The 16,794-nt window shown below is 41.2% G+C and overlaps 1 protein-coding gene and 1 pseudogene across 1 annotated transcript; one reads left to right on the top strand and one right to left on the bottom strand.

The window, feature by feature from the left end:
- The first annotated feature begins 4,126 nt into the window (after positions 1-4,126).
- Positions 4,127-5,074, top strand: LOC136330047 (olfactory receptor 2A12-like). The gene has a single exon (XM_066266557.1). The coding sequence runs from the start codon at positions 4,127-4,129 to the stop codon at positions 5,072-5,074; it is 948 nt and encodes a 315-aa protein (XP_066122654.1).
- Positions 5,075-10,712: 5,638 nt separating this feature from the next.
- Positions 10,713-14,854, bottom strand: LOC136329097 (glyceraldehyde-3-phosphate dehydrogenase-like; annotated as a pseudogene).
- Positions 14,855-16,794: the final 1,940 nt, after the last annotated feature.

The following is a 16,794-nucleotide window of genomic DNA, read 5'->3' as shown; positions in this document are numbered from 1 at the left end:
TCTAACTTATCATTTTTTTCTCTATGGTAAGTGTTTTTTTTTTTGTCCTGTTTAAGAAATCTCTACCTAGCCTGACCAGGCGGTGGTACAGTGGATAGAGCATCGATCTGGGCTGATGAGGATTCAGGTTTGAAACTCCGAGGTTACCAGCTTGAATGGGGGATCATCTAGCTTGAGCGCAGACTCACTAGCCTGTGAGGAGTCACCAGCTGAGTGTGGGATCATAGACATGATCCCACTCTCGCTGGTTTGAAGCCCAAGGTCTCTGCCTGACACCAACATCTGTGGTTTGAGCAAGGGTCACTGGCTCAGCTAGAACCCCAGGTCAAGGCATGTATGAGAAAGCAATCAATGATCAACTAAGGTGCTGCAACTAAGGAGTTGGTGCTTCTCATCTCTCTCCCTTTCTGCCTGTCTGTCCCTCTGTCTCTCTCTCTTTCATGCAAATAAATAAATAAATAAATAAATAAACAAACAAACAAATAAATACAAATCTGTGCCTACTTCGACATGATATTTTATGGATTTGATTCTAAAAAATATATTGTTTTACGTTTACCATTTAAATCTACAATATATCTGAAATTGATTTTTGTGTATCATGCGAGGCGGAGTCAAAACATAGTTTTCTGTGTAAATATCCACATGATCCAGAGAATTTGTTGACAAGACCATCCTTTCCCCACTGCACCATGGGATCAACTTGTCATAAATCTGATGACTGTATATTCATGGATGAACTCTGGGCTTTATTAAGTTCAATTAATTTATTTGTTTATTCTTGTGTATTGTGCAAATCTCATACTTGTTGAAGTATTTTAGCCTAATAGTAAGTCTTAATTTCTGGTAAGTTTTCTTTAAAAACTTTATAAATTGCTTGTCAATTTTTGTAAAATGAAACAACTGCTGGGATTTTTACTGCAATTTCACTAACTCTATAAATCAACTTCACATCTTTATAATGTTGAATGGTCCAACCCATAAACATAGAACATCCTCTACTTACTTAGGTCTCCCTTAATTTCTCTAAATAATGTTTTTTACACATATTCATTAGATTTATTAATTCATATTTGATTTTTAAAAATGTTTTTGTAAATTACTTTCTAGTCGCTGGTATAGAGAAATCCAATGAGTTTTTGTAAATTTGCTTATTTCAGTTTGCCTTTGATTTCTTTTGGATTTGCTACCTACATAATCATGTGGTCTGCAGATAATGACAGTTTTATTTCTTGTTATCCAATCCTTTGGCATTTTATTTCTTTCTCTTAACTTATTTCACTGGCTACAATCCCCAGTTTAGTGGTTAGTAGAAATGCTGCTATTGAACATTTTTGTTTAACTTCAGTGTCAGGGAGCAAGTTACTATTTTGCTATTCTGTGCATTTACTGTAGTTTGCTTCTTCTTTTATTGGAGATAATATTTATCACATTAAGAAGATTTCCTTCTATTCCTAGTTTAATAAAGTGTTTATTTCTAATTTTAATTCATTATTGATATTTACCAAATGTTCTTTCTATACCTATTGAGTTAATCATATCTTTTTCCTTTGGTTAATTCTATTAATAAGATGAATTACACTGTTAGCTTATTAAATGCTAAGCCAAGCTTGCATTCATACAATAAACACAACTTCATTGTGATGTATTATCTTTTTTATGTTGCTCAATTCAATTTGCTAATAAAATTTTTAAGAGTTTTGCAACAATGCTTATGAGGGAGATTGGTTTATAAGTTTTCCTTCTTGTAATGACTGTTATTTTTTTGTATTGAGTTTATGCTGGCCTCATAAAATGAATTGGAAAATTTTAACACTTTTTCTATGATTTGAAAGGGTTTTTATGATTGGTATTATTCTCTTAAATGTTGAAAGAATTCACCAATAAAGCTATCTGGATCTGGATTATTCTTTGTAGGAAAGTTTAAAATATAATGTTTTCTAAAGACAGTGGACTCTTGACTTTTATTTCTTGTGTGAGTACTGGTAATTTGTGTGTTTTTAAAACATGTTTATTTCATTTAATTGTCAATTTTATATAGAGTTGTTTGTAATTTTTAAAATTATTGTTAAATGACTTAGATCTATAGTTATTTTCCCTTTTCATTCCAAATGTTAGTAATTTGTGTTTTATTTCTTTTTCTTTATCAGTCTTGCTAAGGACTTTATCTATTTATCTATCTACTTATCTATTTTTTATACAGACAGGGTAATTTAATTTAAAAGGTTTTTATTGATTTATTTTAGTGAGAGAGGAAGGGTGAGAGAGAGAAAGTGAAATAGGAACACTGAGATGTTCCTGTGTATGTCCTAATTGGGAATCGAACTGCCAACCTATGTGCTTCTGGACGATGCTAAACAACTGAGCTATCCGTTCAGGGCAGAGTTTATATAGTACTTATTTCAAAGAATGAAATTTTGGCTTTGTTCATTTTCTCTACTGTTATTTTGTTGATGATTTCATTATTTTTTGCTCTTATTTTTATTATCTCATCCTATCAATTTATTTCTGAATTTGACTTGTGGTTTTTTTTCTAGCTTTGTGAGATGGGAGGTCAGTTAATTAAATTTTAGCCTTTCCTTTATTCTAATATGTATTTCCATCATGAAGGAAAAAAATAAGGTCCCCTTTAAACACTGATAATATTTTATTTTTATCACTATTTTGTTAAGTATACACTAATTTTAATTTTGATTTTTTTGGTCTAATACATTATTTAGCACTGTGTATTAATTTCAAAGGGTTGGGTTCTTCCTTGTTATATTTATTTTGAAATTGATTTCTAGCCAAATTATGGTAACAGAGAATATAGTCTAAGTGATTTCCATTCCTTAGATTTTTTTGAGCTTACTTTATGATTCAAAATGTGATCAATTTTGACAAATGTTTTATAAAACTACATGTTTCTTTCACTTAGCATTTGCATGTCATATTTCTTGAATTTTTTATTTCCAGTGTGCTTATGTCCTTATATTAAGGTGTGTTTATTTTTTCCTTCAGTTTTATTGAGATATAAGTAACACAACGTGTGGATTTGATATATTTACATATTGCAAAATAATTGACGTATTTCTTGTAAGCAATATGCAGGATTTTTTAAAGCAGTGTGAAAATGTGCCTTTTATTAAAATATTTAGTCCATTTGCATTTAAAGTAATCATCTACACCAGTGGTCCCCAGCCCCCGGGCCATGGACCGGTACCGATCCATGGGCCATTTGGTACCGATCCGCAGAGAAAGAATAAATAACTTACATTATTTCCGTTTTATTTATATTTAAGACTGAACTATATTTAATTTTTTTTAAATGACCAGATTCCCTCTGTTACATCTGTCTAAGACTCACTCTTGATGTTTGTCTCGTAAGTTCGACAATTATATTTTAAAATACCACAGTTTTTACGCCAGTCGCATAATTTTATTTTGTGCATTTATCTGTCCCACCCTAAAGGCCGGTCTGTGAAAATATTTTCTGACATTAAACTGGTCTGTGGCCCAAAAACAGTTGGGGACCACTCATCTACACACTACAGTTTATATTTACTATCTTCCCACTTTCATTTGACTTACCTGTTTTATATTTGAAGTAACTTCTTCCACCTATCACGTCACAGTGTCCTTCTAGTGCCCTCTATTGACAAAGCTGATATTGACGTTTGGCAAAGAAGAAATGGTCATTGATTGGGGAGAGGCTTGTAGCTTGTTCAGATAGCCTAAGCAGAGAGGAATTTCATCTTTAAAAGTTTAGGGGCTGGGACTGACGCGATGTAAACCAATTGTTGCTACACATGTGAATGACCAGGTTGTCCATTGGAGAAAGTGAAGTAAGACAGAGAAAATTGCCTATGAGCAGTTAATGTTATTGTTTTAAGGTATTGTGTTTTATATGTCATATACAGTGCCTCTACTCCTTTCAAAGTACTGATAAATTAATATTAGTATTAGTCACATTTTACAGACGAGGAGACTGAGGCTCAGAAGTGTTAAGTGACTTGCTCAAGACAACAGATGAATAGAGGGCCAGGATTTAAATCCTAGCCTATCTGTCTCCAGGGCAGGTACTTTTCCTAGACTACCACACTTTCGATAACTTTTAAATGAGTGAAATTCTCTTGTAGTCCCCACCATGTGGATGCCTCCAGTGGAGAACCAAACTTGGGTGTCTGAATTCATCCTGCTTGGCTTCTCCCGTGACCCCACGTCCAACAGGATCCTCTTCATTGTCTTCCTTCTGCTCTACCTGAGCTCAGTCCTGGGCAATGGGCTCATTGTCACCCTGATCTGCCTGGACAAGCGTCTTCACACTCCCATGTACTTCTTCCTCTGTATCCTCTCCCTGCTGGACACGGGCAATGTCACCACCACTGTGCCCCAGATGTTGGTGCATCTTCTCGCTCATTCTCAGACCATCTCCTTTGCTGGCTGTTTGCTGCAGATGTATGTGTTTAGTGCCTTGGGCTTGACTGAGTGCATTTTATTTGTAGTCATGGCTTATGACCGATACGTAGCCATCTGTTACCCACTACGTTATACAGTCATCCTCAACTGGGGCCTGTGCACACGGCTGGCAGCTGGGACCTGGGCCTGTGGTTTCTTTTTCTCTCTGATCCATACATTCTTCACCATGCGGCTGCCATACTGTGGACCTAACGTGATCAACCACTACTTCTGTGAAGGCCCCTCGGTAAGAAGCTTGGCCTGCATGGATACCCACCTCATTGAGATTATGGACCTGGTGATCAGTGTGTTCATGGTTGTTGCCCCAATTTCCATCATTTTGGCCTCCTATGTTCGTATTACCCAGGCCATTCTCAAGATCAAGTCCACAAAGGGCCGCTGCAAGGCTTTCTCCACCTGTGCTTCCCACCTCACTGTGGCCTCGTTCTTCTATGCTCCAGCCTCCTATATCTACATGAGGCCCAACTCTAACTATTCCCCTGAGCGAGACAAGCAGATCTCACTCTTTTACAATGTCTTCACTGCCCTGCTCAATCCTGTGGTCTACAGTCTGAGAAACAAGGACATCCAAGGGGCTTTTCTCAAAGTGATGAGGTGGAGTAGGGTGACTTGGTGAACTGGGAACAGGAAAGGCTTGAGGTATAATGTGAATTGATGAGAAAAAGGACAACATCTATAACAGTGGGGAACAAAAATTTTGTTGCATCCAAAAAAGACTTCTTCTTACCTAATTTGAGTGTGCTGATCTCAAATCTGACATTAGTTTTTCTCTGTAAGCTATAGTTTTTTTGCAATTCAAGATTTTATGTTTTCATCTTATTATAAAATTTTCTTTTTTCTTATTGTTTCCAGAGACAGAGAGAGTCAGAGAGGGATAGATAGGGACAGACTGACAGGAACGGAGAGAGATGAGAAGCATCAATTATCAGTTTTTCATTGCAATACCTTAGTTGTTCATTGATTGCTTTCTCTTATGTGCCTTGACCGGGGGCTACAGCAGAATGAGTGACCCCTTGCTCAAGCCATAGACCTTGGGACAAGCTGGTGAGCTTTGCTCAAACCAGATGAACCTGTGCTCAAGCTGGCGACCTTGGGGTCTTGAACCTGGGTCCTCCACATCCCAATCCAAAGCTCTATCCACTGCGTCACTGCCTGGGCAGGCGTAAAATTTTCAACATTTAGTAACATAATGAAGTAGAATGTCTTCTTGGGTATCATCTTTTTGAAAATATAATAATTTGTATAATGCAGTAAATATACTTATACACTAAAAGATATGATTGCATTAGAATTTGTCTACAATTTTGAAATAGAACATATTAAAACACTTGTTTTAATCATAAAATTTGTGCAAAACTTATTTAAATTCTATTCAGGTAAAAATTTGTGTTTGTAGCTCTTGCATTTGTGTACTTGTTAAGGACAATCTCATTTGATGCTCCAGTAGTAGTCTGCCATCATTAACATCTCCAAGATTATGGGAAACTTATCAAGGTGACTGTTCAAGGAAGTGAATCTTTTTTTTTTTTTTTGCAGAGTCAGAGAGAGGGACAGATAGGGACAGACAGACAGGAAGAAAGAGAGATGAGAAGCATCAATTCTTCATTGTGATTCCTTGGTTGTTTATTGATTGATTTCTCATATGTGCCTTGACCACCGGGGCTACAGCAGACTGAGTGACCCCTTGCTCGAGCCAGCGACTTTGGGCTGGTGAGTCTTGCTCAAACCAGATGAGCCCACACTCAAGCTGGCGACCTCGGGGTCTCGAACCTGGGTCCTTCTGCATCCCAGTTTGATGATCTATCCACTGCGCCACCGCCTGGTCAGGCGAGGAAGTGAATTTTAACTTTCATGTTGCATCTAATGTCACGGAAAGCCAACAGCATCCTTTGAACCAGAAGTTCATACTTTTCTGCTTTTTTGTTGCCAAGGAAGTTCTTTGTAACTGCCACAAAAGACTGCCATGCTGCTTTATCCTCCTTATTCATCTTCCTGGCAAATTCTTCGTCACGTATGATGGTTCGAATTTGAGGTTCATTGAATACACCTGCTTTTATATTCTTGAAAGACAAAGCAGAAAAAGCAGCAATAATATTTTGAAAACATTCACTTTCTCTATTCAAAGCCTGAACAAATTGCTTCATTAAGCCAGGTTTGATGTGAAGTGGGGGAAAATGATCCTGTCTCCATTAACTACAGTTTCATTCACAATATTTTTCATCCCTACTTCCAGAGCTTCAGGTTTTGGCCACTCCTTCTGTGTCCAGTGTTTCTCCCAACCTTGGCTGTCCCACAAACAAGAAAGAAAGGATACTTCGCGAAACATTCTGTTGTCCTAGCAGGAAATTTACCATTTTAAGATTCACACAAATGATCCAGTTATGCTCCTCATACTTCAGAAAGTCGAGGACAATTTTTATGTCATTCTTACTAAGTCATTCAATTCGGGTTGGCTAAACTGCTGAGGGGTTAATGAACTGCTTGGCATCAGAAGAAGACCCTTCAGATTCTACAACCATTTTTTCATGGATCTTATCAAAATACACTTGATCACCATGTTCACTATCTTTGTCCTTAGAAGAAATAAAACCATTGAAAACTGGAGCCAGGAGTGTCTCAGAGCGTGGAATAGGTCGTATTACTGAAGAAATTAGAATATGCGATTGTATGCCGTTTTTTCTTGCCGATGCCCTTGGTATGGATCAGACAGAAATAACAGTCACTGATGTGGTCCTTAGGTTCACGCCACACCATGGGAATACCAAAAGGCATTCCTTTGTGTTTTCCTTTTGTCCAGTCATGAAGCATTTCCTCACAATTGTGACACACAATATGATCACCAAGGGGAACTTGAAAATAGGCAATATATGCACGTGTAACAAATGATGAAATACTGCGCCTTTGACGTTGAAGTGTGTAACAGCCACATATAGAACAGAAGGTGTCAGGACTATTCTTACATTTATGCCTACTCAAAGAAGCCATGATTTAATCTTAAAACAAAATAAGAGGGTGTTTTTATCAGATAATAATTTTTTACATTTAAAAACAACTACAGTTATGTAAAAGAGAAGTTTTTAAAACATTAATTGCCTTGTGGTTATGTTCAATCTAAGAGTCATTGCCCTTAAACTCCAATATAAAAACCAATGCATGCCATTAACTGTAACAAAAAGAAATTAAATCTGCATAATAACAAGAGCATGCACAAAAACCCCCCAAAACAAAGAATTTCAGATTTGGAATCAGTGAGGCAGAAATATATAGAAACAGTTTTAAAACTTCATGCAACAGAAAATGAAAAAAAAAAGTTGTTCCCCAGTGTAATGTATGCAACCAACATTATGCAATTGAACCAACAGAGTACTTGATCAGTGGAACAAACGTGGTACATGGAACCAACATGGCTGTCCTGGTCAACTTGCTACATTGTGGTACAGTGACAACTCCATAATAACAGGACTTCGAAAAGTTCATTTACTGTTCATGTTTCATGCCAGGTGTAGGTGGAATACAGCCTCCTGCTCTTGAAATCTTTTATACAACCTAAAGGAGGCCCTCTCTGGAATATGCCATTCTTTTTTCTTTTTTAATTCTTATTTATTGATTTCAGTGAGAGAGGAAGTAGAGAGAAAGACAGGAACATCAATCTGTTCCTGTATGTGCCCTGACTGCAATCAAACTGGCGACCTCTGTGCTTCTAGATGATGCTCTAACCAACAGAGCCATCCGGCCAGGGCTAGAATATGCCATTCTTATGACAGAGAAAAGGGAAGAAAGGCTGATATGCATGATGACCTTTAGAGCTTCAGTTCAGATATAAAACACATCTCTCTGCTCACATTTCACCGGCCAAAGGAAGTTAAACAATCAAGCTTGATGGGAAAAGGGTAGGAAACATTTTCTTCCTACAACAATTCAAAGTAAGTCATTTTGCAATGGAGATGAAAGTATAACCCTCTACAGTGAGGGCAGCAAGTAATGAGGAATGTAACATAACCCATCACAACGGCACTGGAACCAATACAATACATGTATAACTAACATGAAACATGAGAACTGTGAGTGACATGGGACTTGGACACAGTAAAAGGCAAAAGTAAGGTAAGCAATCAAAGTGACGTATGAACAATAAATATCTGTGGAAAACATAGACTATAAAGCCAATGGTATATGGAGCCAGTGCAACTCATAGAGCTGACTTAGTGGGTGGAGCCAATGTGGTTCATGGAGCAAACGCGGTATCCTCTGCATTGTGCCGTGGAAGGACACAGAACATCAAGGGACCAGGGTTCTAGTCTCAAGCTTGCTAATTTGTCTTGTGACTTTGGACAATTCAGTTCCTTTATCTGGATCTTACTTCACTCATCTATAATATGAACACCCTAATTTGATGTGTAAAATTCTATATCCTAGAAAGTTCAGTGCATGCAACTCAAATGCAGTAACTGTGACTCCTTTGTGAACTATATGATGAAGAAGGGAACCACAGAAGAATGAGTTGCTGCATGTGCACTGCCCATCTGTGAACCATAGTGGGCAGCACACATGACTGTGATTCTGACTCTTTCAAGGGATCTGAATGACTTATGAGGCTCTCTAAGAATCCTGACACGAAGCCTCAGGGTTAGTGGGAACATCCTGCTTTCTTCCAGGCCTCACTGGTGGCCCTGAGATCCTGGCGATGAGTTTATTCAGTTCCAATAGTTCTCGAGCATCCATTATGGCCCAGACAGTATCAGACCCTGTGGAAACTAAGAGAAATAGACCATGGATAACATATACAGTCATGAAAGTATAATTTATAACCAAAGAAGATGACACAGTAATCTGTGGGGACCAATGACCTCATAGGAGTGCCATTCTCTCAGTGTATGCCAGATGCAGAGGACCAGGTTACACCCACCCAATTCCTGTTCACCACTGTGCCCTGCAGCACTTTGCAAGCTCTGCAGAGGTTCAAGTCAGAGAGACAGAGAGAAATCCCAAGGAGCGTAATATTGTTTCTTCCACTAGTAGAATGAAAGCTCAAAATAGAAATAAGTATAATTATTGAAAAATAAAGGGGCAAAACTCTCAGAAATAAACAGGTTTTGCAATAAAAAGCAATGGAAAAGGGAAACCTACTGGACAAGAGTTGACAGGTAAAGCCTTGTGAGGGATTGTGAAGGCTGAGGATGAGAAGGAGTCACCCCTGCAAATAACCAGGAGGAAGGCATTTCAGACAAGGGACACGAGCCACCAAGCTTCCTAGTCTAGAAAGGACTGTATATTGCATGCAGAGATGAAAGAAAGGTCATGTGGTCATAATACAGTGAGCAGGGGAGATAGAGATAGCATGGAGAGGTTGGCAAAGAGTCGTCCTATAGAGCCCTATACAATATGTGTTTATACTATACTATGTGCAGTGTTTATACTTCGTTCTTATTTAGAGAGTGATCCAGCTTTAGGAATGGTTGACTCCACTATGAGTGTGATATGAGGTTGGAGAAAAGGTCATTAGGGTGAGAATGTCAGCAACTCATAGGCCAGGAATGAGAATAGAGATTCACCCTTTAAAGAATGAAATCTTGCCATTTTCAGCAACATGGATGGACCTAGAGTGTATTGTGCTGAGTGAAATAAGTCAGACAAAGAAAGACAAATGTCAGATAATTTTGTTTATATGTAAACCTAAGGAAGAAAATAAATGAACAAGCTGAACAGAAACAGACCATAGATACATAGAACATTTTGACAACTGCTAGATGGGAGGGATTTGGGAGAATGGGTGAAAAGGGTGGAGGTTCTTAAGAAGTACAAGCTTGTAACTGCAAAATAGTCATGGGAATAAAAATACAGCCTAAAAAGTACAATCAATAACATTGTAAAAACTATTATGGTGCTAGATTTATTGGAGTGATTACTTAATCAGTTATATAAATGTCTGGTCACTGGGTTGTACACCTGAAATTAATACATCAATTTTAATTAAAATAAAGAATTGTTAAAATAATAAAGACAAAACAAGAAAACAGATGATCACTCGCTCATTTTATTTATATTTATTTATTTATTGACTGGGTACAGTAAATTTATTGATGGTTCATAAAATATAGGGACCCTTAAGCCACTCCCCTTCTTTAGGGGGTCTGTGATGGAAACTGTGATGGTCAGGAGATTCTCAGTGGGTTGGAGGATCAATTTGAGGTAAGGATTCCCCAGCAGCTGAGAGCCTCTTTTCCTCTTACTCATAGTGGTGGTCTAGGGGGCTCTTATTTCTTAGAGGTCATGTGGGCCACAAGGATTACCACCTTGTTGCTTTAGCCAAATTCATTGTTCTATCACAAAATGAGCTTGACAAAGTGGTCATTGAGGGCAATGCCAGCCCCAACATCGAAGGTGGAGGAGTGGGTGTCACTGGTAAAGTTGCAAGAGAAAACCTGATCATCTCTGTATCCCAGAATGCCCTGAGGGAGCCCTCTGATGATTGTTTTAGTACCTCTTTAATGTTATTGTATTTAGTAGCTTTCTCCAGGAGGCAGGTCAAATCCACAACCAACACACTGAAGGTGGGGACAGGAAAGGCTATGTCAGCGAACTTCCCATTCAGGTTATGTATGACCTTGCTCAGAGCCTTGGCAGCACCAGAAGAAGCAGGGATGATGTTCTGGGCAGCACCTTGGCCATCATGCCACAGCTTTCCGGAGGGGTTGGCCACAGTCTTCTGGGTGGCAGTGATGGCATGGACCATGGTCGTGAGTCCTTATGGGATGCCAAGTTGTCATGGATGACCTTGGTCATAGAGACCAAACAGTTTGTGGTACAGAAAGCATTGATGACAATCTTTAAGGAGTTTTCAACCTTGTCAAAGTTCACATCCATCACAAACATGGAGGCATCTGAGAAGGGGCAGAGATGATTATAAGGTATTTTCCGCTGAGGAAGAAGAAGGGCATACCACCAAGTGTGGACTAGCAAAAGTTTTATTTAGAGCACATCCCGGGCGAGGTTCTCTGGTCCACAAAACAAGGGCCAGAGAAGTCGCGCAGCCTCCCCTGCGCAGGGTAACTTATAGCATTGGTATGGTGATGGTGAGTTGATATGACATGGCAAAATTTCTTTGTCTGACAGTATTTCTTCTTCAAAGTGCTCCTGGGTAGTTTCTGTTGGCAAGCATGGGTGTGGGTGGTTCTAGCCAAAGTCCCTGGACCTGGTTCCTCATGTGACCTTCCCCCATTGCCAACCGACCTCACATTCCGACCTGTTATGTTAGATAGGGGAGCCGCTGTTTGTCTGGCTACTTCCTGCTGGTTAGGGGCATCGTGGGGAAGGGAGGTCGGAAAGTGGTGGCTCTGAGGGGAGTCACATATATGGGTGCAGCAGCATCTGGTTGACTGTGACTCGAGAAACCTTGCGGGTGCGGCCCTGTAAGAATCTAAGAAAAAGAGGAGCAAACATGAGTAATATGCTGATAGTCATAAGAGGACCTAGGATAGGGGCAGCCCAGGTGAGGACGGGTGACTGCCACCATGAGTTAAGCAGGTTGTAGGAAAAGAGGTCCTTGTGCAGTTTCTCTTGCAGACAGTTGAGGACATTGATGTTTTCTTCCATTAGGCCAGTCTCATTGATACAGTAACAGCATTGCTCCTGCTTTAATTCACTCTGGCGGCAGGGTCCCGGTGGGAAGAATGGAGTAACAGGAGGATCTGCAGGGCCCAAACATTTGGTGAGCCAAAGACGGGTGGGGCCCAGTGGTTCTGACTGCCAGCGGTCCGTATGGGGTCCCATCCACCTGGGCTGTAGGAAGCCGGGCTGGAGTTCCCTCAGAAGAACCCTGTCTCCTGGCTGGAGGGGGACCGCTGGGTGCGCTTCATCTGGACTCCTTATGGGAGGAAGGTTCCGGTCCGCATATTCTCTGAGAAGATGGTAAAGTAAAGACAGAAAGGGGAAGTATGTGGCAAGAGGAGGGGGGTTGACAGGTAAGTTGTGATTGATTAGGAATGATCTACCATAAACCTGCTCAAAGGGGCTGAGTCTAGTGGGGTTTCGCTGGGTTGCTCTGATTCTGGTGAGTGCCAGGGGGAGGAGGTTTGGCCAGAAGAGTCCGGTTTCGATGGAAAGTTTAGTTGACCCTTCAGGATGCCATGGGCCCTTTCCACCTATCCCAATGATTGAGGATGATAGGGTATGTGGAGTCTTCAGGTAATGTTGAGAGAGGTGGCAACCTGCTGGATTATTTGGGCAGTGAAGGCCGGGCTGTTGTCTGACTGGATGGTAGTCAGCAGTCCAAACTGTGGGATGATGTTTTCAATGAGAATGGAGGCAATGGTGCCTGCTGTCTCTCAAGAGGTGGGAAAGGCTTCTATCCACCCTGAAAAGATATCAACAAAAGTTAAGAGATAATGGAGTTTTTTGGTGAGGGGTTATAAAAGTGAAGTCGATTTGCCAATCTTGGCCTGATAAGTGCCCCTCAGTTGATGAGTGGGGAAGCGGGGGTGGAGCCCCCCTGTTTTGGTGCCCTGGACAGTGGATGAAGGCCACTATTTCAGGGGAGTACACTCCTGCATTGTTGGGGTGAGGGTTTGAGCCTCACCTTTGTTAGTCCTTAAGCCTTCTCCTGATGGCCCCTCTTCAGCTGTGCCTGTCTTAGGTTGTCCCTGCTTTCAGGAATCTTAGCCGTCTTTGACTGACCAGCAATATTAGGGGCCAGAATTACGTGATTGAGGGAGGAGCAATGATCCTTCCAAAATGCTTAGTTTTATTTATTTATCCATTCTTAGCAGCTGATGATGCTATCTTACAATACATCTCCTTTCTAATTTCTAGAGCTGATTGCTATGCAAAGGCTAAGTTGAATCTGCTTTGATTCTGGCTAACAAAAATTGGTGGAAAGTGTGCACAATTTCCTTACTTGCTTGGGTGTTAGAATCTCACTTAAGTTAGGCAACCAGAAACATTTTCTAGTGGTGGTCTCTATTGACTTAAGTGTGGCAGCATATGTACAATACAGATTCTAATAGTCCTGTTAGGGCTTGAGACTTTCCCGATAAAGCGAATTCTGAGTTTTCTAATTCTATAGGTTATTTGGGAAAAAAAGGATTTAAGTTATTTTCTAATATTTAAACCAAGATTTCAACATCACAGGGCTATGAAATAGCAAATAAAAAGGAAAATTAACAATGGATTCTTGAAATAACAAATACATTTCTAACATGGAAAATACTTTTTACACAACAAGGGATCCTTGGTACAAAAAGGAAGTCTTTGAATTTGGCAGGCTATACAATTATATATGCCTTTTCATTAGTACAATTTTAGTACAATTTACAATAAGAAGATTGTAAACTACATCCTCTATGAACCACTGATTTACTGAGAAAAATAAGGAATGGTAATAATGCACTCATTATTTTGTAACTACCCAGCTGGCAAAAAGATGCTAACCCTCTTCTTGGCCACAGTGCTTTACACTATTAGGTCAATATAAGGGAATTGATCAGGGTGTCTGGGATTTCAGGTGCCAGAAGGGGAACATGTGCTGGGAGCTGTGAGAGGAGCCTGCCCCTTTCATTTTTCAATCAGCCATTAGCAAAACAACAGCCCCTCCTGGCAGGAACGCAATCCAATCTGCCACCTGCAACCAACTGCCTCGCTCCTTGGAAGGGATGGGGAGAGGAGCGACCCCCATGGCCTTCAAACTCCTCCCTGGTTTCAGCACAAAATATAAGGTATTTTCCACCGAGGAAGAAAAAAGGGTGTAGCCACCAAATGGGGACTAGCAAAAGCTTTAATTAGAGTGCATCCCAGGTGAGGTTCTCTGGTCCACAAAACGGGCCAGAGGAGTCACACAGCTTCCCTCACCCGGGGGTAATTTATAGCATTGGTGTGGTGGTGGCAGGTTGATATGACATGGTGAAATTTCATTGTCTGACAGACAGTCGTTCTTCTTCCAAGTGCTCCTGGGTGGTTTCTTTTGGCAGACATGGGTGTGGGTGGTTCCAGTCAAAGTTTCCGGACCTGGTTCCTCATGTGGCCTTCCTTAATTGCCAACCGACCTTACAATGATGACCTTCCTGGCTCCACTCTTCAAGTCACCCCAGCCTTCCCCAAGGTAGTGAAGACACAGGGGACTCCTCAGCATAATCAGCACCAGCACCACCCCACTTGATGTTGGTGGGACCTCTGTCCTGGAAGACAGCGATGGACTTTCCTTTGATGACAAGCTCCCTCTTCTCAACCTTGACTGTGCCTTTGAAGTTGCCACAAATAGAATCATACTGAACATGTAGACCATGTATTTGAGGTCAATGAAGGGATCATTGATGGTGGCAATATCTACTTTGCCAGAGTTAAAAGCAGCCTTGGTGACCAGGAGCTAAATATGGCCAAATCCATTCACTCTAACCTCTAGCATTGTTTCTCGGGGTTGTGGCTGGTACTGCACAGGAAGAAGTGGCTGTCTGTCAAACAGGAGGAGCAGAGAGCCAAGAATCACCCTTCCAGAGAGCTGCAGGGGCGGTGGTGTCCCAGGGAGAGTCTCAGGATGAGGCTGCTGGGAGGGGCAGCTGCTGATTATGGTGCTGAAGCTGAGATAACAAAGAGGGAGACAGAGGAACTCTGTGCTTGTGATACACATGTTTATTCATACAAAATCATTCTATTCTTGTTTCTTATCACCATTTTAAAATTATTTAATGCATTGTTATTGGAAGATCACATTATAATGCTGTAAGGTAACAGAATATTCAGTGAGATGGATTCGGTGAATTTGAGGAATAGTTAATGAACTTCATGATCTTCGATTGTAAGGAGAGATGTGTCTTACAGTGTAGAAATATAGAGTTGTCCTGTTTGTTGTAAGTGAGTGTGCATGTTCATAGGGGATACAGAAGAGTGCTGAGCAGACAAAAGGCTAGACAATATCAGTTATTCATTTATTACCTCAGTTCTCAATGCAGCTTTGAATATATGCTCAGTAATAACACAGTTGCCTTAAGTGTTTCTCCTTTAATGTGAGCATGACGTTCAGCTTTCTCAGGGGGTAGGTACTGTGGGGACATTGCAGGTCAAAGGAGATTGTCTGCATTTTCCAGTCTGGGGCTCAGGTGGCCCAGAATGCACAATGACCTTGCAATCTCAGTCTGACTGTCCTCTCATCATGGAAACCAGACCCCCCCTTCCCCACCGCCCCCGGGCAGCCACCTGCCTGACTATGGAAGGTGGCCTACAGTGTGTCACTCCAGACCAAATCTGGCTCTGCTAAACCAGTGAACTCTTCTGTAATCCCGTACATGAGCTGCACCTTCTCCAGTGAGATCTGAACCTCTCCCAGGTCACCCTATCTTGGCTATGGCACCATGTATGGTCTTTGGGTACCACATCTAGTTTCTTTTTATCTGATGGTTACTGTCTTATTGTAGTTAACACTTAATTATATTAAACTTCACCTCTATAAAGTACTGAGTGGTTTTTCTCTCCTGATTAGACTCAGAGAGCTACCGTCCATCTCTACCTTTCAGAGTTAGTTTCATTATCTGGTGTACAGCTGCCAGGTCCTCCGGGACGATATCCACCACCCGGCTGTGCTTCCTGGAAAGGAAGAAGGAATCACCATCCAGAGTGTAGGAGGCCAGCAGGGCGCCCTCGCCAGTGGGAAGCCTGTGGCTGGGGGAGGAGACTTGCATGACAGCCAGTCAGTGATGCAGACCCCGCCCCAGATGCCATCCCCCTTCCAGAAGAGCTGGTTACAGACCAGGACCACCCAACCAGAGCATGTCTACTGTGTCTGTGGGGAATGGGGGCATAAGGGTAATGAGGTGAGTGGCCTTGTCTGAGTGGACATGATAAGAAAGTCCACTGTGAGGTTGTGCAGTACGGAGATGGACTTGCCCACCCAGTAGGACATCTGGACCTCAGGCCCAGCCTTCACTACCACCTCCACCTGGAAGCCCAGATGGATGGTGCCCGGCTCAAGCTGGCCCTGAGGGCATTGAGGAACTGGTTGAAGCCACCCACGAATTTGGTAAAGCTGCAGGAGTGAGGAGAGGGAACAGGTAAGGGTGGTACATGAGGCCAGGTTGCCCATTGCCCACAGTGTTCCTGGTCTGAAAGGGGGGAACCAGCTTCATATACATACTTTCAGTATATCATCTTACCTGATCTTTGTGGGGGAAAGATTATCATTGAATTCTATAGTTTGGAACACTGACACCCAGAAAGAGAGGGAGTTTTTTACAGTGGATTCAGCCACCATGCAATTCTGCATCCCAAGAGACTCCTACAGACCTGAGTTTGGAATCTGGCTCCAGCCCTTGGCCTAGTTGTGGGAATTTGGCTGTTACATAATTTCTCTGG

The sequence above is a fragment of the Saccopteryx bilineata genome, chromosome 3 (assembly GCF_036850765.1).
Source record: "Saccopteryx bilineata isolate mSacBil1 chromosome 3, mSacBil1_pri_phased_curated, whole genome shotgun sequence".
NCBI lineage: Eukaryota > Metazoa > Chordata > Mammalia > Chiroptera > Emballonuridae > Saccopteryx > Saccopteryx bilineata.
Note: the sequence above shows the minus strand (reverse complement) of the source record. Positions and strands in the feature narration are given on the sequence as shown.

Coding starts and splice junctions, on each gene's coding strand:
- LOC136330047 (XM_066266557.1), top strand. CDS start 4,127: ATGTGGATGCCTCCAGTGGAGAACCAAACTTGGGTGTCTGAATTCATC.